Source organism: Cetorhinus maximus, chromosome 9, assembly GCF_964194155.1.
Source record: "Cetorhinus maximus chromosome 9, sCetMax3.hap1.1, whole genome shotgun sequence".
Taxonomy (NCBI): Eukaryota; Metazoa; Chordata; class Chondrichthyes; order Lamniformes; family Cetorhinidae; genus Cetorhinus; species Cetorhinus maximus.
Genome location: NC_135887.1, coordinates 54,754,561 through 54,781,148, shown reverse-complemented (window position 1 = coordinate 54,781,148; position 26,588 = coordinate 54,754,561). Strand labels below are relative to the sequence as shown.

The 26,588-nt window shown below is 42.5% G+C and overlaps 1 protein-coding gene across 1 annotated transcript in view; it reads left to right on the top strand.

The window, feature by feature from the left end:
- The window catches only part of LOC144684663 (protein CASP-like), a 651,698-nt gene that overhangs the window by 594,035 nt on the left and 31,075 nt on the right, over positions 1–26,588 (top strand). Inside the window, exons 18-19 of the mRNA XM_078548749.1 lie at positions 2,075–2,191; positions 25,380–25,463. Coding sequence (XP_078404875.1) covers positions 2,075–2,191; positions 25,380–25,463 — 201 coding nt within the window. The remainder of the gene's footprint in view (positions 1–2,074; positions 2,192–25,379; positions 25,464–26,588) is intronic.

Below are 26,588 nucleotides of genomic sequence, written 5' to 3'. Positions count from 1 at the left end.
AGGTAATGAAGACATGGAAGAGGGTTTCAAGATGATGCCCAGTTTGGGTTCTGCCAGGGTCACTCAGCACCTGAACTCAGTACAGCCTTGGTTCAAACATGGACAAAAGAGCTGAACTCCAGAGTTGAGGTGAGAGTGACTGCCCTTGACATCAAGGCAGCATTTGACCAAGTGTAGTATCAAGGAGCCCAAGCAAAACTGGAGTCAATAGGAATCAGGGGGAAAACTCTCTGCTGGTTGGAGTCACAAAAAAGGAATGAAACTGCACAGACCACCTGGCATAGACCTAGGCACCGGAAACGACAACAGCAGTCTCAGCCCTGTCGACCCTGCAAAGTCCTCCTTACTAACATCTGGGGGCTAGTGCCAAAATGGGGAGAGCTGTCTCACAGACTAGTCAAGCAGCAGCCTAACATAGTCATCCTCACAGAGTCACACCTTACAGATAATGCCCCAGACACCACCATCACCATCCCTGGGTATGTCCTGTCCCATCAGCAGGACAGGCCCAGCAGAGGTGGCGGCACAGTGGTATACAGTGGGGAGGGAGTTGTCCTGGGAGTCCTCAACATCGACTCTGGACCCCATGAAGTCTCATGGCATCAGGTCAAACGTGGGCAAGGAAACCTCCTGCTGATTATCACATACTGCCCTCCCTCAGCTGATGAATCAGTACTCCTCCATGTTGAACAGCAATTGGAGGAAGCACTGTGTGAAAGGCGCGCTGAGAAGTTCAGTGCTGCTGGGGTGGGGGCGGGAGGAGTGCGAGCGCAAAAGTATGCGCATGCGCAGGCTGGGGAGTGCACACTGAAAGCTCCCTGAAGGCAGGGGGCTGCCTCAGGGAGCTGAACAATTTTAAAATCATCAATAAAGATTTTTAAAATATGAAAAAAATGTCCCAACATGGGATTCACTCAGAATAACATTAAAATAAAAATTCTGCCTAAAAATTTATATTTATTTTTTATTTAATTGTGGAAACCTCATCCCGCCCATGGATGAGGTTTGCTAAAAAGTCAAAAGGCTGCCTGGCTGATTTGCCCATCCGCCAACCATAAGGTTGAATGGACAGCAAAAAATAGGTTTTAATTAATTGATTAAAGGACTTAATAGGCCTCTTAATTGTCAGCGGGCACGCTGCTTCTCTCATGCACGCCCGCTGGCTAAAATATCATGTGAGTGCGCAATGACATTGGGACGTTTGCCCGATATCATCGTGCACTATTTTATGCCCAATCGGGTCGGGTGCGTGCCCGCCTGCAGGACGTAAAATCCTGTCCTTGAACACATAGACCAGGCTAATAACTTCACTGCAGTACAGATAGGGTGCTGCGCTATTGGAGGTGCCACCTTTCCAATGGGACGTTAGACTGCAGTTCTGTTTGTCCTCTCAGGATATATAATAAAAAGATCCACAGCATTAGTTGAAGAAGAGCAGGGGCGTGTTCTCCCCAGAGTCCTGGCCAAAATTTATCCCTCAACCAGAATCACTAAAAAGCAGATGATCTCGTCATTAATCTCATTGCTATTTGTGGGATCTTGCTGTGTGCAAATTGGCTGCTGCGTTTCCCTGCATTGTAGTAGTGACTACGCTGCAAAAGTATTTCATTGGCTTTAAATCACTTTGGGACATCTTGAGGTCCTGAAAGGTGCAATAGGAATGTAAGTCTTTTCTTTCGAGCTAATATTGTATCTGTTTCAGTGCAAATGTTTGTTGAAACTCTTAAGATAACTCTAAAATGGAGTTATTGAGCATCTACTTGCTGCCTTATTCCAGGACCTGAGTCAACCTCAAACCTTTAGTGTCTTGTTGATGAGGAAGCTGCACTGAAAGCATCAGATTAGATTCTGGAAATTATTTTCTTAATGAAATGGTTAATAAGATCTGTCCTAATCTATTGCAGGTTTTAAGTAGAGTTCTGAGTTGTTCAGTTGTGTAGAAAACAACTCCTTCATATTTCCCCTACTCTGTTTAAATGTGTGCAGCTGCAAGGGCAACCCTGTGCTGTGCTGAGTTTTAAAGAGCTTGAACTACAGTTTGCAATGGTATCCTCACTGTCATTTTATGTTCCAGGATAACCGTATGATGCAGCAAACCTTGCACGCACTTCAGAGTGAGTTGGACAATCTGCGTGCTGACAACATCAAACTGTACGAAAAGATCAAATTCCTACAGAGCTACCCTGGCAGAGTGAGTATAACCTTTGAAACGTGATCGAATGTGTAATTGGTTAGCCTGCCATTGTAATAACTAACTGTAAGAGGCATTAGGCTCATCCAGATAGGGAGCTGGGCTTACACTGTAACTAGGGGGATATTCTTTCATATCTTACTTCCACTGTTAACCATTCTGCAAAACCACACAGTCCAAACGTCGATGCTAATTTAATTTATATACATGTTCATGGTGATCAGGATACCTGTTTTATAATAGTATGGTGTTTATGATACACAAGACCATTTAATTACAGTGACTGAGAAGAATCAAATTCCCCTTTCAATGTGGGATACTGGGAGTTTTCTGAATTCCAGAACACTGTGTCCATTATTCAGTGAACACCATTAAAGAGTGATGTTTATTTTTTGATTCCATCCCATAAGTTACCAGATTTATTGAATTTAATTTTGCAATTTGCCATGGTGTGATTTTAAACTCACGTTTTTTGGGTTACTGGTTTAGTGTCAAAACTATAGTACCTGTATTCATTCACCTACAATACAACATTTCTACTTTATGATAGTGACTGCACTTCAAAAGTAGCATATATACTCGTAAAAGTCAAGTTTTGAATTTCTTAGACTAAATGTTTAGCCAAAATATAGGGGGTTGACTTTTACACTAGTAACAATTTTGAGGGGTTGAAATCCACCCTTTCCCATCTTCTCACTATCGCAGAGTTGCCAGGTCAGACACTGTTCCCACCAACCCCACCCCAAAGTAGTGCTAAAGGAGCCAAAATATTGTTATCACATGTTGATGAGGAGTTGAACAGCCACCTTCAATGGTGTGCTATTCTATGATTCTATCAATGGGTATGTTTCCACCAGGGTGAGCTTGACCTCAGAGGCAAGCGGTGGTAAGCACAGAGAGTTTGGATTTTTTGCCTGAAAGTCAGGGTCAACTTATTAACAGTTTATATGAAAAAGGTCGAGGGTAGATGGACTATTGCTCAATTTATACAGTACTTAATTAGTTGGAACATCCTGAGATCACAAAAGGCAATTTATATAAACCCAAATCCCTCTTTTTCTTTCAATATTTATTTAATTTTCACCTCCAACCAATTTTAAGCAATTTCAGTATTAAGTGCTGAAAAATTAGAGACAGCTTTCAGTAAGGTGCATGGGCAGGAGTTGTTTGCATATTTTAAATCTAACGTTTAAGAATAAGATTTTAAATAAACTAGTATATTCATAAATACAGTATAGGTTTTAATATACAGTTGGCAGTAGAGATGGGAGAACAGCTTCAGAAATTCGTTCTACAGTGTCACCTAGTAGCCAGAGCCTGCAACTACATTGTGATAGTTGGCGAAACAAAATTAAATAGACAAAGTTCACATAGGAATTTCTGACAGTATACAGTGAAACAAAAGTGTGACCAAAAGTCATGACATGAAAGAAGGTTTCTGATAGCAAGTGTGCATCCTGTGCAAATTCTTTAATAATCTGGGATTGGTTTTGAATGGAATTACACTCATTAACTCTCACTTTATGGTTTCTATTTTTACCTTTCTCTGTTGTTTTCATATTGCTGCTTTATCGCTATGAGGGGGAGATTTGAGGTGTCGGGATCATTTTCACTGCAGCAGAGTTGGCTGGAAGGAGATTTAAAAGAGATTTCTTAAATGCTGTTTAATAGGAGAGTCAGTGAGAGAAGTATAATCTTTTGTAAAACAAAACTCATAAACATTACTTATTAGATCTTTTTTACATTTGTCCTGAGCACTTCAAATCGTTTTGAAAAACATCTGCACAGATATTCAGCAATTCAGTGGACTGACGCAGTGTTGGGAGTCATTTCTAGAGGAATCAGCCATGATCTTATTGAATGGCAGAGCAGGCTTGAAGGGCCGAGTGGCTTACTCCTCCTAGTTTGTATGTTTGTATCTGGAACTTGGTACCACAGGGAGTGGGTTGAAGTGAATAGCATACGTATTTTTAAGAGGAAGCTAAATAAACACATGAAAGAGAAAGCAATATTTATTAACTGGGTGAAATGAAGTAAGGTGGAACAAGGCATGCTTGGAGCATAAACACTGACATGAGCCCATTGGACCTTATTTCTGTGCTGAAAATTCTATATAATTCCATGTAATCTTTGAGAAATTGGATACAGCCTGTATTCAGATTACAGTGACAACCCTTGAAAGTTTGCAAGGAAGGGGTGAAAAAAAGTCCTGGTATATGAGTGGGAATGGGTGGGTCGAGGTTGTGCCTCCTCCCAGATCAATTCACAAAAAGCCTTGCTCAGAATATCTGAGCAGGAAAGTTGCATGATTTCTGAGCTCTTGGGTTTAGCACCACTGAGAAGTGTAAGAACAGCCCTTTCCAAATCCTTTGGCCCATGAAAGCCTCATAGAACAAACCAATGCAAAATATATAATCAGCAAGAAAATTGAGCAGCTGTAGACATGTTGGGCCAGGTTGGAGGCCAAACTTGGTTCAGGCTGTACTCTTGACACCCATGCTGTATATGGACAAACCTGCATTGCAATCAAAGCAATTTTATAATGGAGTTTGCGAAAGTTTAGTCTCAATCAGCTCCACCATTAAGGTTTGTTTGTAGCTCACTATAAATATTAAGCAAGTGAACTTGCAACCATCTTTACTGATCGTTTTATAAATATGAAAAGTAATATCACCTACAGTTAGCAAGTGATTCACTTCTATGACAAATAGCTCCTCCCTCGCTGATAGCCTAAATCCAATACTAGATGCTAATTAAAGGGCATAAATTAGAATATTGACTTGTTTTACTCAGTAAGCCACCCTCCTGAGATGAAATCCTGTTGCTCGCTAACACTTTTAATGCAGTATTATGGAGGACACAGGCAAAGGGGATTCCTCAATATGGAAAATCTGAGCTGCCAGACATGTCCAGGCATGCGCTGTAACATTCTGACTGCCTCTGTTTGGCACACACAGATGAGGGAATTAATGCTACGTTACATGCAGTGATTTGGTTCTTTTATTTTAAAATGTTTTGGGGAGCGAGGGAAGAGGTTTGCTCAGCAGGGTGCTGAATGTGGCTGTTGATGAATGGAACACTTTCACACTTTTGGTGCACAGTACTGTCAGGTCTGACATAGAGTAAAGCTCCCTTCCTTTTGTTTGAATTATATATTTTAGTCATCCAAAGTGATCCCACCAGTGGTCATTATAGCCTTTCATAGTGGAGTTGACCAATCGGTGCATATTTGCCAGTAAACACTAAGTTTAGACATCCTAATTAATTTACTCAGACTCCCCAGCACTATCTGAAATCTTTCAGGCAAGGATCAACAGGAAAAGGGTAACATCCTAAGCCCTTTCTCCGCCTACCTTTTAAATGGTCGTGTTACTTAGCCTATGGGCTGCTGTTCAAGTTTTTTCTCAAGAATGTCTAACATCTTCCCAAGAACCACAATGATTCCTTAATTGGGATTTCTTTGCTCCTCTCTCCAGCAACAGCTTTCCCTAGCTTTGCTCTGAGCAGCTACTGCCTTCTTGCAACTACCACCTTAGTGATTTCAATCTTCATCTGAATTCATGTTGCATGCCTTTCACTTCTTTGTCTGTCCTCACTCACTGTCACCCTACACATCAACACCCTCAACTATACCCACGTACCCGGTCACCCTATCTATCAACTCCATATCCACACCCGTAAACTGTGCCATTGCAAATGGTTAGTACCTCAAAGGTTTTGATCATCAATAAAGCCATCACAATCATTTCCTCAACATCTTCATCTTCCAGCCCTGTTTCCACTGGAATAAATTTCTCTTACCTTCATCCCCAGGTTTCTTTACTCACAGTCTAATTCGTAACTCCCTCTTCCTTACCTTCCATCCACCATAGACTGCTTTTTCTGCTGATCTGATGAACAATTCCTTTCGCTCTGCCTTTGATGCCCTCATTCTCAACGAGTCACACATTGCCTCTTCACCCCACCATTCCCACTTGCACTCTCTCTGTGGGTTTAATTGGTCTGGTGGAACATCCCCACATCTGCCTTGATCATCTTGACTAGCAGCCCATCTCTCTTTCTAAGGCCAAACGTTGCTTCAAAATTATTCTTACAGGTAGGGACATCCTCAGATTGCTTGACAACCAAACAACTGTTCCAACCTCTGCCTTTTTTCCTCACTTCCTCCTACTCCTTGTAGACTCTTCATCCAGAAGACTGTGACTAATTGGCATAGCAGCTCAGGTGTCACTATCTACTCTTCTGACATCCCCAAGCCCCTCCCTTACTTGTTACCCTGTCAGTTTGTAGCCTATCCTTACTCATACCATCTGAAGGACCTGTATTTTATTCCCATCGCCTTCCCACCAAACTCCTAATCACTGACTGTTATCATCTCCTGCTGAAAAAACCCATCCTTGACACTGGCCTCCTTGCAACTACCACCTCATGTCTAGCCTCCCTTTCCTTTCTAAGTTCCTTGAAGGTGCCATTGCCAAGCAACTCCATGCTAATGCCTACTACAATCTTCCATTTAATTCCTACCAGTCTGATCTCCATTTAGCCCATTGTACCAAGCCATTCTGGATCAAAGTCACCATTGACCTCCTGCGATGACCAGTTATCTACTTATGTTTTCCGTGGCACTCAGCTTAGTTGATCATTCCATGTGTCGCCACATTCCACTTCTGCTGGATTTGCCTTGTGTGATTTCCACTCCTGCTTATCCCAGCTCAGCCAGAACATTCCAGCAATGTATCTATTTGGTCACTTCTGCAGCTACCTAAAATTCCATCCTGGTCCTGCTATTTCTCATTAACTTGTTGATACCCAGTCACATTGTCATGACAATGTGGGCAGTTACCCTGCACTCAACCGATACTCCATTTTAAACTGCAGTCTTCAGGTGGTTCCGACTGTCTTATAATAGTTACCCAGGAAAAGTGAAAAGAATTAAAACCACTTCTAACTCCTGGGTAATTATACTACTGATACCTCCAAACCACCGCCCCCCCCCAACTACCCTCCCCTCCCCCCCCCAACCAACTACCCTCCCAACCCCCAGCCCCCAACCCTTTCTGGCCTCGCATCCCATTCTACCACCACTGCCCCCAAAATCCTACCCACTTACCTTCTACTTTACAGTAGTTAGTGCTGTACAAAGGGGGCGTGGCTTCACCTCCCCCAATGCTGCTGCCCTGCACTGAAAGGAGTCGGGAACCAGGTACGCTGCACATTCCTCCACAGGTCTGGGATGGAAGTCCGGACGAGAAATGTGCAGCTCCTGACCTAGGTAAGTAAAAAGTAGTGAAGTGGTAATCTTACTGTGGAAGTTCTGTGCCTATGTGTAAGGTAGCATTTCTGATCCTTGAATGGAAACCTTGAGAGTCTTGTGAAGTTGAATTCATTAAATCTAGTAATTTGTGGGGTGACACCAGGAGTTGCCACATTTTTGCTCAAAGGCCATCTTTTTCACTAATAACTTTCAGGGAAGGGAACCTGCCACTCTTGCCCAGTCTGCCCTACATGTAACTCCAATCCTAAGTGTGGATGCCATTCAATGTCCTCAAGGCAACTCAAGATTGGCAATAAATGCTGCTTTGTCAGCATTGTCCACATCCTAAGAACAAATTTGAAAATCTTTATTTACTGGTAATTAAATGCTGAACAACCACCTGTAATCCACATACAGCTAGACATCTACCCATATTTTGACACACTTATCACATTTATCACACCCACCACATACCCATACAGGAAATGAAGAACAGAATCATTCTTCACATCGTATATTTCAAGGAGCAATAAAGCTTTGATGCAGAGTCTCTGGCAGCCATTCAATCCAGACAAGAGTTAAGCACTTGGCTGTATTCCAGCTGATAACTGACTGCCAGCTACCATCATCTGATGTCATTGCTGAGATATTCAGGATAACTAAACTGATCTGTGATTTCTAAACTGATACAAGGTTCAGAAATGAATCCTGTTTCTTTATATTTTCCCCTTATTTTTCCTTGGTAGCTGCAGTTACATGTACTTTACTGTCAAGTGACTACATGTTGCTGGGGGTTACCTGTTCATGGGAGGAGGCTGAGTTACACTTCAGTTGTCATCTTTGTGCTTGCCCCAGCCACTCTGACCATAGATTTTACTACTATGTCTCTTCTGTCTCCCTGTGTTGTCCATGAAACCCATTTCCTGCTCTTGTGCCACCCAGCTTTCTTTCCAGGCCCCCTTTCAAAACCAGCATCATCACCCCACTCCCTAAAAATAAAATCCTTGACCCCTCCATTCTTTCAAACTACAGCCTCTTCTTCAATCTCCCTTTCCTCTCCAAAGCCCTTGCATGGGTTGTCTCCTCCCAAACCTGAGCCCATATTTCCTGTAACTCCATGTTTGATCCTCTACAATCAGGTTTCCACTCCTGCCATAGCACTGAAACAATTCTTATCAAAGTTGCAAATTACATTCTATGTGACCGTGATAAAGGTAAACTATCCCTCTTTCGTCCTTCTCAACCTGTCCACAGCCTATGGCATATTTGACCACACCATCCTCAGACAACACCTCTTCACCATTGTCCTTGTCCTTCCCTTCACCTTTACGCTGTCCCTTGGTGACATCATCCAAAGAAAATAGGTTAGATTGCATATGCACACTGACCCAGCTCCACCTCATCACGGCCTCCTCGACCCCTCCACTGCCTCGGCATTGTCAGCTGCTTGTCTCGTTGTCCAAGTCTCAATTGTCTCCAATTAAACTTTGAGAAAAATAAAGGGACTGTAATGAGTTTAGGTCCCTGCCATGAGCTCCATTCCCTGGCCACTGACTCCATCCCTCTTCCTGCCGACTGCCTGAGGTGGAACCCGAACGTTTCTAATCTCGGTGTCTTGTTTCACCGTAAATTGAGCTTCTGATGCTACGTCCTTCCATCACAAAGACCACCTCCATAATATTGCCTGAGTCTGCCCCTGTCTCAGCCCAGCTGCTGCTGAAACCAATTTCAAAGCTTTTGTTACCTTTAGATTTGACTAATCCAGTGCACTCCTGGCTAGCTTCTCATCTTTCATCCTCCATAAGCATCAGTTTATCCAGATCTCTGCTGCCCATATTGTATCCTGCACCAATTCACACTCGCCCAATCCCACCTTGGCTGTCTTTTTGGTTATACCTCTGTGAAACAGGTTGCGATGTTTTCTACTCTAAAGGCATTACAGTATATAAATACAAGATATTGTTGAAATTCTGTGGCATGCATTTCATTGTGAATGTCAAGTGAACTCGTTAATTATGTAAATTTCAGTTTTTGTTAAATGAGAAGATTTCATGAAAATTGTATGTTACAGAATTGATGACTCGGCTAGATTTAGATTTCAGGATAACTGCAAACCTAAATCAGCCAGCAGAGAGTATCTTGCATAAGGTCTGCACCAATCATTGCAGGGGACACAGCCTCAGGCTAGTTAAAGCTCTGTTTGTGTATCGGGATTAAGTCTAAGAGTCGAAATTTCATTCAGTGTAATTCGGTGAACAGTCGGGATTCTCCAGCTTGCCATATTTTCCCACATTACACTCCATCTGGCAAATTTCTACCTATCCTCCTCACAACTTGTTTTCCTACCTTTGTGTCATCAGCAAATTTGGCTACAATACAGCCAGACCCTTCATCCAAATCATTAACTTAGATCATAATTAATTGAGGCCCCAGCACTGATCCCTGTTGCACACCACTAGTTACGGTTTGCCATCCTGAAAATGTTCCATTCATCTGACTCGCTGGTTCCTGTTAGTTAGCCAGTCGTCTATGAATGCTAATTTAAGACCCCAAGACCATAAACTCTTATCTTGTGCAGTAACCTATTATGTGGTACCTTAGCGAATGCCATTTGGAAATCCAAATACACTACATCTACAGGTTCCCTTTATCCACCCTTCTTGTCATATCCTCAAAGAGCTCTAATAAATTTGTCAAACAAGATTTCCCTTTCACAAAACCATGTTGGCTCTGCCTGATTGTATTATGGTTTTCTAAATGTCCTAGCATTTTCACAATGACAGACGTTAGGCCAACTGGCATGTAGTTTCCTGCTTTCTGCCTCCCTCCTTTCTTGAACAGAGGCGTTACATTTTCAGTTTTCCAATCCACTGGGACCTTTCCAAAACCGAAGAAGTTTTGGAAAATTGCAACCAATGCATCCACCATCTTTGCAGTCACACCTTTTAAGACTCTAGATGCAGGCCATCAGGTCCAGGGGATTTGTCAGCCTTAAGTCCTATTAGTATTCCCATTACTTTTTCTCTAGTGATAATGATTGTTTTTAAGTTCCTCCTTCCCTTTTGCCTCTTGATTTTCCCCTATTCTTAGGGTGCTTTTTGCACCTTCTGTGTGAAGACGGATGCAAAATACTTGTTCAAAGCCTCTGTAATTTCCACGTTCCCCATTATTAATTCCCCAGTCTCCCCCTCTAAGGGACCAATGCTCACTTTAGCTACTCTTTTCCTTTTTATACTGTCTTTCATATTTCTTGCTAGTTTTCTCCAATACTCCAATTTCTCCCTCTTTATTGTTTTTTTGTCATCCATTGCTAGCTTCTAAAACTTTCCCAATCTTCTAGCCTACCACTAACCTTTTCAGTATTGGGCACCTTTTGTTTCAATTTGTTACCACCTTTAACATCCTTAGTTAGCTACGATGGTTACTCCTCCTAGTAGAGTCTTTCTTCCTCAATGGAATATATCTCTGCTGAAAGTCATGAAATATCTTCTTAGATGTCTTCCATTGCATTTCTACCATTTTACTTTTTAATCTGTTTTCCTAATCCACTTTAGCCAACACTGTCTTCATACCCATTGCCTTTATTTAAGTTTAAGACACTAGTCATGGACCTACATTTCTCACTCTCAAACTGAATGTGAAATTCTATCATGCTATGTTCACTCTTGCCGAGATGATCCTTTACTATGGGACCTATAATTATTCCTGTCTCATTACACATTACCAGGTCCAAAATAGCCTCGTCCCTGGTTGGTACCAAAGGAACTGTTCTAAGAAATTGACTCAAATACACTCTATGGCCTCGTCCTCCAAGCTACCTTTGCCAATTTGATTGTTCAATCGTTGTGAAGATTAAAGTCACACACAGTTATTGCAGTACCTTTATTGCAAGTTCCATTATTTCTTGTTGTATACTCTGTCCTACTGTGTAACTACTGTTAGGGGACCTGTAAACTACTACAGCAGATACTTCTTTGTTATTTCTGATCTCCACCAAAACTGATTCTACATCTGGTCTTCTGAACCAAAATCATTTCTCATTACTATACTGATCTCATCCTTTATTAACAGAACTACCTCACCTTGTTTTCCTTTCTTCCTGTCCTTTTAAAATGTCAAATACCCTTGAATATTCGGGTCCCAGCCTTGATCACGAGCACATGCAGTCGAAGCAGGAGTAGGTCATTTGGCCCCTTGGGCCTGCTCCGCCATTCAATAATATCACGGTTGATCTATTTGTATTTCGAGTTCCACAGTCCCATTTACCCCGATAACCTTTGACTCCCTTGTGATTAAATGCTGTACCTGCATACTAACTTTTTGTGACTCATGCACTAGTACACCTAGATCCCTCTGCAGCTCAGAATTCTGCAGTTGTTCTCCATTTAAGTAATACTCTTTTTTTTGTTCTTCCTGCCAAAGTGAACAACTTCACATTTTCCCACATTATACTCCCTCTGCCAGACTTTTGCCCACTCACTCAACCTATCTATATTTGTCTGCAAACTCCTTATGTCTTCTTCACAACATACTTTCCTACCTATCTTTGTGTTGTTTGAAAATTTAGCTACCATGCCTTTGCTCCCCTCATCTAAGCCATTGATGTAATTTGTAAAAAGCTGAGGCCCCAGCACAGAGCCCAGCAGAACTCTACTCATCACATCCTGCCAATCAGGCAAAGACCTAGTTATACGTACTCTCCACTTTCTGCCAGCCAGCCAATCTTCTATCCATGCTAATACATTACCCGCTACACCATGAGCTTTTGTTTTCCGTAATAACCTTTGATGTGGCTTTTTATCAAGTGGCTTCTTATCAAATGCCTTCTAGAAATCCACGTCTGCAGGCTCCCCTTTATCCTGAGCATATGTTATTCCTTCAAAGAACTCTACCAAGTTGGTCAAACATGATTTCCCTTTCACAAAAACATGCTGACTCTTCCCGATACCTTGAGTTTTTCTAAGTGCCCATCTATAACCTCTTCAATGATCGATTCTAATACTTATCCCCACGATAGACGTCAAGCTAACTGGCCTATAGTTTCCTGTTTCCTGCCTCCCTCCCTTCTTGAATAGAGAGGCTATATTTGTTACTTTCCAGTCTGATGGAACCTTTCCAGAATCTAGGGAAGTTTGGAAAAAACACCAACCCATCTACTACCTCATTAGCCACCTCTTTGAAGACACTAGGATGAAATACATCAGGACCCGGAGAATTGTCAGCTCGCAGCTTCATCAGTTTGCTCAGTACCGGTTCCCTAGTGATTATCATTTCACCAAGTTTCCTCTCTCCCTTCCACCTGATTTACAGCTATTACTGGAATGTTTTTTGTATCTTCTATAGTGAAGACTGAAGCAAAAGATTCATTAATTTCATCTACAATTTCCTTATTATCTGCTAATAACTCTCCATGCTCACTCCCTAGAGCACCAACATTCACCTTACCTACTCTTTTCCTGTTCAAATACCTGTGGAAACTCTTGCTATCTGTTTTTACATTTCTAGCTAGCTTCCTTTCATACTCTAATTTCTTTCTCCTGATTAACTTTTTAGTCATTCTCTGCCATTCTTTATATTCGGACCAATCATCTGACCTGCCACTCATCTTTGCACAGTTATATCCTTTTTCCATAAGTTTTATGCTTTCCCTAAATTCTTTAGTTAATCACAGATGGTGGGTTCTTCCTTTAGAATTTTTCTTTATAGTAGGAATATACTTGTTCTGGGTATTATGAAATATCCCCTGAAATGGCAGCAACTGCTTCTCTATCAATCTATCCCCTGGCTTAGTATCACATTTCATTTCAGCTAGCTCAGTTTTCATGCCCACAAAGTTGACCTTATTTAAGTTTAAAATACTAGTCTTAGACCCACTCTTCTCCCTTTCAAACCGGATGTAAAATTCAATCATATTGTGGTCGTTGCTACCTCGGGGTGCTTTTACTCTGAGGTCATTATTTAATCCTGTCACATTACACAATACCAAGTCAAATATAACATGCTCTCTTGGTTCCAGAACGTGCTGCTCTAAGAAACTATCTCGAAAGCATTCTATGAACACCTCACCCACGTGACTACCGCCAATCTGATTTTTCCAGTTTATATGTACATTAAAGTCATCCATGATTATTGCCATCCCTTTACAACAAGCACCTAAAATTTCTTATTGTATATTTTGTCCTACATTGTAACTACTGTTAGGGGGCCTGTAGACCACTTCCACTGGTGACTTCCTTCCCCTACTATTCGTCATCTCCACCCAAACCGATTCTACATCCTGATCTCCTGAACCAAGGTTATCTCGAACTATTGCAAAATTCCGTCCTTGATTAACAGTGCTACACCTCCACCTTTACCAAGCCTCCTATTGTCCTTGAATGTCATATACCCCTCAATGTTCAGGACCCAGTCCTTGTCATTGTGCATGCAGGTCTCCGTAACGGTTATCAGTTCAGTTTTCTTTACTTCAATGTCCACGATCAATTTGGTTACTTTCACAGAATCTCACAGTGCAGAAGAGGCCCTTCAGCCCATCGAGTCTGCACCGACATGTCAGAAACACCTGACCTACCTATCTCATCCATTTACCAGCACTTGGCCCATAGCCTTGAATGTTATGATGTGCCAAGTGCTCATCCAGGTACTTTTTAAAGGATGTGAAGCAACCCGCCTCCACCACCCTCCCAGGCTGTGCATTTCAGACCGTCACCACTCTCTGGGTAAAACATTTTTTCCTCACATCTCCCCTAAACCTCCTGCCCCTCACCTTGAACTTATGAGCCCTCGTGACTGACCCTTCAACTAAGGGGAACAGCTGCTCCCTATCCACCCTGTCCATACCCCTTATAATCTTGTACACCTCGATCAGGGCGCCCCTCAGTCTTCTCTGCTCCAGCGAAAACAACCCAAGTCTATCCAACCTCTCTTCATAACTTAAATGTTTCATCCCAGGCAAAATCCTGGTGAATCTCCACTGCACCCCCTCCAGTGCAATCACATCCTTCCTATAATGTGACGACCAGAACTGCACACAGTACTCCAGCTGTGGCCTCAACAAGGTTCTATACAACTCCAACATGACCTCCACACTTTTGTAATCTATGCCTCGATTGATAAAGGCCAGTGTCCCATATGCCTTTTTCATCACCGCACTAACATGCCCCTCCACCTTCAGAGATCTATGGACACACACGCCAAGGTCCCATTGTTCCTCAGAACTTCCTAGTGTCATGCCGTTCATTGAATACTTCCTTGTCAAATTACTCCTTCCAAAGTGTATCACCTCACACTTTTCAGGGTTGAATTCCATCTGCCACTTATCTGCCCATTTGACCAACCCGTCTATATCTTCCTGTAGCCCAAGACACTCAACCTCACTGTTAACCACCCGGCCAATCTTTGTGTCATCCGCAAATTTACTAATCCTACCCCCCACATAGTCATCTGTGTCATTTATATAAATGACAAATAATAGGGGGCCTAGCAAGATCCCTGTGGTACGCCACTGGACACTGGCTTCCAGTGACTAAAGCATCCTTCTGTCATCACCCTCTGTCTCCTACAACGAAGCCAATTTTGAATCCATCTTATCAAATTACCCTGTATCCCATGTGCATTTGCCTTCTTTATAATTCTCCCATGTGGGTCCTTGTCAAAGGCTTTGCTGAAATCCATATAAACTACATCAACTACACTACTCTCATCTACACACCTGGTCACCTCCTCAAAAAATTCAATCAAATTTGTTAGGCATGACCTCCCTCTGACAAAGCCATGCTGACTATCCCTGATCAAACCTTGCCTCTCCAAGTGGAGATAGATTCTCTGCTTCAGAATTTTCTCCAATTGTTTCCCTAACACTGACGTGAGACTCACTAGCCTGTAGCTCCCTGGCTTATCTCTACAACCCTTCTTAAATAGCAGAACCACATTAGCTGTTCTCCAGTCCTCTGGCACCTCCCCCGTGGTCAGAGAGGAATTAAAAATTTAGGTCAGAGCCCCTGCGATCTCCTCCCTTGCCCCCCTCAGCAGTTTGGGACACAAATCATCCGGACCTGGAGATTTTTCTACTTTTAAGCCTGCCAACACCTCCAATACCTTGAAAAAACTCAGCAGGTCTGACAGCATCTGCGGAGAGGAATACGGTTAACGTTTCAAGTCTGTATGACTCTTCTTCAGAAGAAGTCATTCTGATGTTCTGATGAAGAGCCAAACAGCCTCAAAACGTTAACTGTATTCCTCTCCGCAGATGCTGTCAGACCTGCTGAGTTTTTCCAGATATTTTAATTTTAGTTTCAGATTTCCAACATTCGCAGTATGTTGCTTTTACCTCCAATACCCTGTCACTCCCTATATCAATTTGCTCAAGAACCTCGCAGTCTCTCTCCCCAAGTTCCATACCTTCATCCTCATTCTCTTGGGTGAAAATGGATGTGAACACTCTACCGATGTCTTCTGGCTCCACCCATAGATTGCTCCCTTGGTCCCTACTCTTTCCCTGGTTATCCTCTTCCCATTGATATACTTATAGAATACCTTGGGATTTTCCCTACTTTTACCAGCCAGAGCTTTCTCATATCCTCTCTTTGCTCTCCTAATTGCTTTGTTAAGCTCCACCCTGCACTGTCTGTACTCCACTAATGCCTCTGCTGATTTGCTTCCCTTGTACCTGCTAAAAGCTTCTTTTCCTTCTCATCATATCCTGAATATCTCTGGTCATCCATGGTTCTCTGGTCTTGTTACTGCTTCCTATCACCCTAGAGGGAACATGTTGATCCTGTACCCTCCCTGTTTCCTTTTTGAATGCCTCCCACTGCTCCTCTGTAGATTTCCCCACAAGTAGTTGTTCCCAGTCTACCTTGGCCAGATCCTGCCTTATTTTACTAAAATCCATTCTCTCCCAATCCAAAACATTTTTTTGCAACTTGTCTATTTCTTTGTCCATAACAAACTTAAGTTGTACCATGTTGTGGTCGCTATCACTAAAATGCTCCCCCACCACCACCTCAGCCACCTGTCCGGCTTAATCCCCAGAATTAGGCCCAGCAATGCACCATCCCTTGTTGGACCCTCTACATATTGACCATATTGTACATATTCCAAGAAACCCAAGCCCCTAACACTATGTCTATCCCAATTAACGTTGTGAAAGTTGAAATCACCTAATATATTTACCCTATTGTTATTGTTTTTACAAACCTCCGCGAATTGTGCACATATTTGCTTCTCAATTTCCCGCTGACTATCTGGAGGTCTATAATAAATATCTAACAATGTGACTGTCCCTTTTTTATTCCTAGGCACTACCCACAAAGCTTCATTCAATTCATTTGTTAAGAATGCTACGCGCATTCAGATACAGAGCCTTTAGTTTTGTCATTTTGTTATCTTTGTAACATCTAGTCTTGATTCTTTGTGCATTCTTAAGTTTTTTTTTTCTCTCTGTCACTTCCTGCCATTCTCTGACCCTCGTTTCCCATATTACTATCTTCCTCTCTTAGCTTGTCACTACTCTTTGATACCTTTCCACATTTGATCCCTTGCCCCCACTATTTAGTTTAAAACCCTTTCTACTTCCCTAGTTATACGGTTCACAAGAACGCTGGTCCCAGCATGATTCAGGTGTAGACTGTCACAATAGTGTACTCACTTTCCCCAGTACTGATGCCAGTGCCCCACAAACTGGAATCTACTTCTTCCACACCAGTCTTTGAGCCACGTATTCATCTCTCTAATTTTATATATCCTATGCCAATTTGCTCGCGGCTCAAGTAATAATCCAGAGATTATAACCTTTGAGGTTCTGCTTTTTAATTTAGTGCCTAGCTTCTCATACTCTCTATGTAGAACCGCTTTCTTTGTTCTACCTATGCTGTTGGTACCTACATGGGCCAAGACAACTGGATCCTCTCCCTCCTACTGCAAATTCCTCTCCAGACATGAGCACATGTCCCAAATCCTGGCATTGGGCAGGCAACATAGTTGCCTGGACTCTCGTTCTTTGCTGCAGAGAACAGTGTCAATCCCCCTCACCATACTGTCCCCTACTACCACTGCCTTCCTTTTTGCTTCCTCCACTTGAATGGCTTCCTGTACCATGGTGTCATGGTCAGTTTGCTCATCCACCCTGCAGCTCCTGCCCTCTGGACCCCTTTACCTGCCTCACTCGCAGTCACATCCTCCTGTCCCTGACCACTGATCAAATCAAAAGACCCTATCCTAAGTGGTGTGACTGCCTCCTGGTACAAGACATCCAGATAACTTTCCCCCTCCCTGATGTGTCGCAGAGTATGCAGCTCAGCCTGCAGCTCAATAACTCTGAGCCAAAGCTCTTCAAGCCACAATCACTTCTTGCAAATGTGTTTGCCCTGGATCACAATGGTATCCAGGAACTCCCACATACTGCAGCCTTGACACTTCACCTGTCTTGCCATCCTCAATGTTTTTAAATTAATTACTTAAGTATATTATGCGCTTATTTATGTTGCTTTTTTATATATTTTATTAACTTTACCACTAATTTGTATACTATTTCAAACCTCACAAATAGAATAGACCTTAACCACTTACCAAACAGCTGGCTCCCTTCCTTGCAGTTGAGTAAAAAACAATTACTGCAGGGTGAGAAAGGTATACAAAACAAAGGAAACAAACACCTCCTTCCCCTTCACCAAACTCCCCCGCTCACCAAACTCTCAGGTTTCCTCAGCTGCACTCATTTGCTAAGGTTGCACTGAAGAACCCTGAATTTGCAGCCAACTGAAATGGGGCTGGAGAAACCAAATTCAATCAGTTAGCTAGTTAACCACTCAGGTCTCACAGCAGAGTGTGTTTACCCTGTCTAAACTGCAAAAAGGAATGAAATATAGTCTACTTACTCACAACTTTCCAGTTACTGCTAATTACATACTAGATTAGGTTTTAAGAGCAAAATTAACACTTCCTGTTACAGCCAACTTTATCTCCTTATATTCCTTTATATTCATCATTATTGCTGTCACTGCCATTTGGAAGTCCATGTACACCATGTCGACCTCATCAACCCTCTCTGTTACCTCATCAAAAAACTCAATCAAGTTAGTTAAACATGATTTGCCTTTAATAAATCCGTGCTGGAATTCCTTAATTAAACCGCATTTGCCCAAATGACTCTTAATTTTGTCCCGAATTATCATTTCTAGAAGCTTCCTCACCGCCGAGGTTAAACTGACAGACCTGTAATTGCTGGGCTTATCCTTACACCCTTTTTTTGAATAAGGGCGTAACAGTTGCAATTCTCCAGTCCTCTGACACCAGCCCTGTGCATGAGGAGGATGACCTCATGATCTATTGTTTACTGATGGACATTGCCTAATGTATTTTCTGACAGACTTCAACCTTATTGACTTTTAATGTCCAGACTGAAATTAGAGAGGTTTAACACTGGGCAGGAACTTTGCATGAAATGAGAGAAATGGAACTTGCACTTTAGTAGGAACATAGGAACAGGAGCAGCCTGTTGCACTGTTCAATTAGATCGTGGCTGATCTGTATCTAAGCTCCATCTTGTCCCCTTGCTTCTGTAATTTTATATATCCTGACCTAACAAAAATCTAACAATCCCAGTTCTGAAGTTTTCAGTTGACCCGCAGTTACAATCGCCTTAGAGTTCCAGATTTCCACCACCCTTTGGTACCCACGCAGAAGCACTTTTCACAATGACATAGATAGGACTAAGGAAGAGGTTCTGCTGAGGGAGTATAAGCAGCGAGGAGCTAAATTAATAAGCAGAACCTCAAAGGTAATAATCTCTGGATTACTACCTGAGCCATGAGCAAATTGGCAGAGGGTAAAATCAGATTAGATTAGTGGTTCAAAAATTGGTGTGGGAGAAATGGGTTTTAATTCATGGACCACTGGCACCAGTTCTGAGGAAAGTGGGAGCTGTACAGTTGGAATGGTCTTCACCTGAACTGTGCTGGGGTGTACTGGCGAATTGTGTAACTAGGGTTGCAGAGAGGCTTTAAGCTAAATAATTGTGGGGGGGAGGAATTGGTGGGTGGTGGAGGGTTAATGTTAGGGAGATATGGAAAGTTAAAGAGAAAGGACAAAGGAATGATGTAAAGTACCGATATGGGTGACGATAACCAGGGTGTGACAGGAAGGGACAGAGCATATAAACATAAGAGTGCACCAGCAAATAAGATCAGAGTAGACAAAAACGGTAAAAAGACAGAATTAAAGGCTCTTTGTCCGAATGCTCACAGCATTCGTAACAAGATGGATGAATTGATGGCACAAATAGAAATAAATGGGTATGATATAATAGCCTTTACAAAGACTTAGTTGCAAGTTGACTTTGAATTGGGTGTACAGGGCACAATTTCAAAATTTGAAGATGACAAAAAACTTGGAAATTTTGTGGACTGTGAGGAGGATAGTGATCGAATTCAAAAGGGCATAGACAGGCTGGTGGAATGGGCGGGACAGGTGGCAGATTAAATTTAACAGTGTAAAGTGATTCATTTGATAGGAAGAACGAGGAAAGGCAATACATAATAAAGGTTATGATTTCAAATGGGGTGCAGGACCAGAGACCCAGGCTGTATATATGTTGAAGGTGGCAGGCAGGTTGAGAAAGTGCTTAAAAAGGCAGACAGGATCCTTGGCTTTATAAACAAAGGCATAGACTATCAAAGCAAGGAAGTTATGATGAATTTTCATTAAACATTGGTTCAACCTCAACAAGAGTATTGTGCCCAATTCTGGGCATTGTTCTTTAGGGATGATGTGAAGACTTTATAGAAAAGATTCACTGAAATGGTTCCACAGATGAGGGACTTCAGTGAATAGATTGGAGAAGCTAGGGTTGTCCTCCTTAGAAAAGATACAGTTGAGAGGAAATTAGATGGAGGTGTTCAAAATCATGATGGATCTAGACAGCAGACAGAGAGAAATTGTTCTCATTGTCGGAGGGGTTGTGAGCCAGAGGACACCAATTTAAGGTGTTTGGCAAAGAAGCAATGGCAACATGATGAAATGCATTTTAACATACCAAATGGTTAGGATATGGGGTGCACTGCCTTAGTGTGTGGCAGAGATAGATTAAATTATGGCTTTCAAAAGGGAATTGGATAAGCACCTGAACAGAGAGAATTTGCAGGGCTATTGGGAAGGGTGGGGAGTGGGACTAACAGAGCTGCTCTTGCAGAAAATCGGCTTGGACATGATGGATCAGTTGATCTCCATCTGCAGCATAACCATTCTATGTCCATCTCTGGAAAATATAGCAGAATAACTTGTGCAGTATATACTGGCTCCTAGCACTTTGAATTCATCCTTGAACTGGAAACTAGCAAAAATAGAGAACAATTTCAAGTGTGCAATCGTTTCTTGGTTGCAACCCATGTTCTTGATTCATCTGCGCAGGATAATATCTGTTTACTCTGAGCAGAAGAATCAATAACCCGAGCAGCAGCTGAGAAATCACTGCACACATGCACCTGCCTGATTTCCTGCTCGTTTCCAAGTTTCTAATCATGAACCTTTGTTTAATTCAGAAGTTTTTTATTGGCCAGCAGTGGAGCATTGGATAATTAGAAACAAAGCAAAACATTTAAAAAAGCTGAAGTTACACTTAACCTGCTGGCTTGTGGCTGGATAAATTGGTAGAAGGGAGCTGTTCCGGTGGGATGGGCTTCACTTGAACCGTGCTAGGACCAGTGTCCTGGCGAATCAAATAACTAGGGTTGTAGAGAGGGCGTTAAACTAAATAGAGGGAAGGCTTACAATGCAAAAGGATATGGTAGCCTTGCAGGGCAGCTATTTAGGTAATGATACCCAGAATGTGACAGAAAGGGACAGAGTGTACAAACATAAAAAAAACAGCAAATAGAGTCAAAGGGGGAGAAAATGGTAAAAAGACAAAATTAATGGCCCTTAACTTAAATGCACATAGTATTTGGAACAAAATAAATGAATTCACGGCACAAATCGAGATTAATGGGATTTATCTTATAGCCGTTATAGAGATGTGGTTACAAGGAGATCAAAGCTGGGAACTAAATATTCAGGGGCATGTGACTTTTCAAAAGGACAGGCAAGAAGGAAAGGGTAGGTTTGTTAGGACAAGATGGAATAAGTACGATAGCAAGAAAGGATCTTGGATCAGAAGGTGTAGAATCCATATGGGTGGAGGTAAGAAATAACAACTGGAAGACGACACTGGGAGTCGTCTATAGGCCATCTGACAGTAGCTATACTGTAGGACAGAGAATAAATCAGGAGATAATGAGGGCATGTAAAAAAGGCAGTACATCAATCATGGGTGACTTTAATCTTCATGTAGATTAGGAAAATCAAATTGGCAGGAGGTAGACACAGGCAAGAATTCATAGAGTGTATTCGGGACAGTTTCTTAAACAATATGTTGTGAATCCAACCGGGGATCAGGCTATTTTGGATCTGGTAATGTGTGATGAGGCAGGTTTAATAAATAACCTCAGAGTAAAGGATACCCTAGGGAACAATGACCATATCTTGGTAGAATTTAGCATTCAGTTTGAGAGTGAGAAACTTAGGTCAGAAACAACTGTGCTAAACTTAAATAAGGGTAATTACAATGGAGTGAGGGCAGAGTTGGCTGGAGTGGACAGGGAAAGCAGTTTAGCAGAAAAGACGGTGGATAAACAATGGCAGACGTTTAAGAAAATAGTTCATGACTCTCAAAAAAAGATATATCCCAGTGAGGAAGAAGGATTCAAGGAAGGGGATAAACCAACCATGGTTAACCAAGGAAGTTAAGGACAGTATCAAATTGAAAGAAAAACCATACAATGTGGCAAAGATTAGTGGTAAGTCAGAGGATTGGGAAAGTTTTAAAAGCCAACAAAAGATGACCAAAAATAATAAAGAGGAAAAAAATAAACTTTAAGGGTAAGCTAACAAGTAATATAAAAACAGACAGTAAGAGCTTCTTTAAATATATAAAAAGGAAGAGAGAGGCCAAAGTGAACATTGGCCCCTTAGAGAATGAGGCTGGGGAAATAACGGGGAACCAGGAAATGGCAGGGGAGTTGAATAAGTACTTTGCTTCTGTCTTCACGGTAGAACATACTAATAGCATTCCAAAAATACTAAATAATCAAGGGGCAAGTAGGGGGGGAGGAAATAAATACAATAATTATCACTAGAGAAAAAGCACTAGGGAAACTAATGGGGCTAAAGGCCGATAAGTCCCCTGGACCTGGTGGGTTGCATTCTAGGATATTAAAGGAAATAGCTACAGAGATAGTGGATGCACTGGTAGTAATCTTCCAAGAATCCTCAGGGCAGAATTTTCTCTTCGGCGTGCGGGGGCTGGCCCCTTACGCCGACGCGTAAAGTGATGCCCGGTGACGTCGAGCGTGTGTTCTGACATCACCGCGCACTATTCCAAGCTTTCGTTTGGTGGGCGCGCACTGGAGTCGGCTGTGCGCCCACCAAACTGTCAAAGGCCTGTTAAGGCCATTAATGAACCAATTTAGACATTTGACAGGGCTGCGTGTCCAACCTGAAGGATGGCTGGCAGGCAAAGAGCCCAAGCGGCCTTTGCGTTTTGCATGAAACCTCATCCACGGGAGGGATGAGGTTTCATGAAGGTTTTATTAAATAAAATTTTAAAATTTTGACAGTTCATAAACATGTCCCAGCTCATGTGACACCGTCACATGAGGCATGTCTGAATAATTTTAATCTTCTTTTCAAACTTTAAAACTAAACTTAATCTCCCTGAGGCAGCTCCGTGCCTCAGGGAGATTTCTGTCCTGTTTCGCGCACGTGCGCAGACTCTCCCTCCTCCCCCCGCCCGCACAGGTAGGCACGCGTCACGCTGGGTGGGCCTTAATTGGCCCGCCCACATAAAATGGTGGCGTGCAGCCAATCGCAGGCGGCGATCAGCTCCGTGCCCGCTCCCGACCGGCCTGCCCTACAGGCAGAAGATTCTGCCCTTTGATTCTTGAAAAGTCCCAGAGGATCGGAGAACAGCCAATGTAGCACCCTTATTCAAAAAGGGAGGGAGACAAAAAACAGGTAACTATAGGCCAATTAGCTTAACATCTGTCATTGGGAAAATGTTGGAGTCTATTATAAAGGATGTAATAGCAGAGCATTTACAAATACATAATCTAATCAAGCAGAGTCAGCATGGCTCCATGAAGGGGAAATCATGCCTGACAAATTTATTAGAATTCTTTGAGGAGGTAACAAGCAGGATAGATAAAGGGGAACCAGTAGACGTAATATATTTGGATTTCCAAAAGGTGTTCGATTATGTGCCACACGTAAGGCTACTTAATAAGATAAGAGCCCATTATGTTGAGGGTAGTATATTAGCATGGATAGAGGATTGGCTAACTAATAGAAGACAGAGAGTTAGGATAAGGGGGGCATTTTTGGGATGCAACCTGTAACTAGTGGAGTGGCACAGGGATCAGTGCTGGAGCCTCAGTTATTTACAATATATATTAATGACTTAGATGAGGGGAATGAATGTAATATCGCCAAGTTTGCAGATGACACAGAAATAGGTGGGAAGGCAAGTGGTGAGGATGGCACAAGGAATCTACAGAGGGAAAAAGACAGATTAAGTAAGTGGGCAGAAACTTGGCAGATGGAATATAAGGTGGGAAAATGAGGTTATGCGCTTTGACAGGAAGAATAGAGGAGCTGAATATTATTTAAAAGGAGAAAGACTGCAGAAGGCTGCAGCACAGAGGGATTTGGGAGTCCTTATGCATGAATCCCAAAACGCTAACATACAAGTTCAACAGGTAACAGGAAATGCCTTTATTTCAAAGGGAATTGAGTATAAAAATTGGGAAGTCTTGCTAAAACCATACAAGGCACTAGTTAAACCACACCTAGGATACTGTGAACAATTTTGGTCCCCTTATCTAAGGAAAGATATACAGGCATTGGAGGCAGTCCAGAGAAGGTTCACTAGGTTGATCCCGGGTATGGAGGGATTTTCTTTTGGGGAGAGGTTGAGTAGGCTGGGCCTGTACTCCTTGGAGTTTAGAAGAATGAAAGGCGACCTTATTGAAACATATAAGATTCTTATGGGGCTTGACAGGGTAAATGCTGAGAGGTTGTTTCCCCTGTGGGAGAGTCTAGGACCAGAGAGCATAATCTCAGAGCAAGGGGTCGCTCATTTAAAACAGAGATGAGGAGGAATTTCTTCTCTCAGAGGGTAGTGAATCTGTGGTATTCTTTACCGCAGAGGGCTGTAGAGGCTGGGTTATTAAGTATATTCAAGGCTGAGATAGACAGATTTCTAATCAGTAAGGGAATCAAGGGTTAAGGGGACAAGTCAGGAAAGTGGAGTTGAGGATTATCAGATCAGCCATGATCTCATTGAATGGTGGAGCAGACTTGTTGGGCTGAATGGCCTACTTGTGCTCCTACGTCTTATGGTCTTATGGCACTGGCAGAGGTGGCAGTTTTTATCGATTGCAAACAGCTTTACTCTTCAATATGGGGAGTGAGACCATCCTAGAGAGGTGAATATTACAATGCATTGACAGTAAAATTAGTGACAGATTTCTAACAAATTAGCACAGGTAGTTTGTTTATTTTTATGGTTGTTGTATTGGACGGCAAGTGTCCTCATCTGATTGTGGGCCCTGTTATTGTAATGGATTTTGTAACTGGTAGATGGCAGCCAGCTATTGCAAACTGGAAGTCAAAATGTTTAAAGATCACAATGGGAAAATGAAAATTGATAGATGTAAGAAAGAAAGAAAACCTAAATTTATATAGCTCCTTTCACAGCCTCAGCACATCCCAAAATGCTTTACAGCCAATGAAAGACTATACAATGAGCAATCACTACATCCTATCTGGATCATTAATAATATAGTTGGAAGAATACAGATCAAAACATACCCTGTTTCCTGATGTTGTTGATTGACTCTGCAGGGTGCGAGCAGCGATGACACTGAGCTGCGTTACTCCTCTCAGTATGAAGAGCGCCTGGATCCCTTTACCTCTTTCAGCAGAAAGGTAGGCCCTTCCAACACTCAAGATCATCATCATTTTTGGATTAGAAGTGCAGGAGCAAAGTTCTTAGTTCCATTAGTTTTTATGGTTATAATGGACTGCTAAGCCACACGCGATTCTCGAGTTAACCCAGTGTCATTCACACAAGGCTTCCAGTCTGCTTATCCTACATCACCGAGGAACACAGGCACCGTAGGGCCAATTTAACCCCTCACACTGGTCAGTGTTTTAATTCCAAGGCTTCAGGAGGGGTGTAAAACCTTCACTCCAGGTAAGCGAAGGTCTCATTGAAATATTTAACTTGGCTTCTGATGTAATTCAGGCATTAGCATCATTTTAACGCAGTCTTGCATTTGCCACCCCAACTGAGAACAAGTTCAGAGAGAGCCCAGAAGGCAAGTGGTTTTAATCTGCTAAGGGGTCCCTGGTGGGCTAGGTTGCTCAGGAGCGCTCCTTTGGACCCACAGGGAAATCACGGGCTTCTCCTGCCCTCGTCTCACCCTTTGTTCTTTTGCCAATCCCCTTAGACCTGTGTCCTCTGGTATCAACACTCCTGCCACTGGATACAGTTCCTCTTTATTGACTCTATCAAACCCATTCATGATTTTTAAAAATTCATTCATGGGATGTGGGCATTGCTCACGAGGTCATAATTTATTACCCATTCCTAATTGCCCTTGAGAAGGTGGTGATGAGCTGCCTTCATAAACTGCTGCAGTCCATGTGGTGTAGGTACACCCACAATGCTGTTAAGGAGGGAGCTCCAGGATTTTGTCCCAGCCAGTGGTGAGTGGCTTGGAGCAGAACTTCAAGGTGGTGCTGTTCCCATTCGTCTGCTGCCCTTGTTCTTCTAGATGGTAGTGGTCGTGGGTTTGGTTGGGGCTGCCTAAGGAGCCTTGGTGAGTTTCTGCAGTGCATCTTGTAGATGGTACAAACTGCTGTCACTGTGCGTCAGTGGAGGAGGGAGTGAATATTTGTGGACGGGGTGCCAATCAAGTGAGCTGCTTTGTCCTGGATGGTGTCAAGCTTCTGGAGCATTGTCACTCATCCAGGCAAGTGGAGAGTATCCCATCACACTCCTGACTTGTGCCTTGTAGATGGTGGACAGGCTTTAGGAAGTCAAGAGGT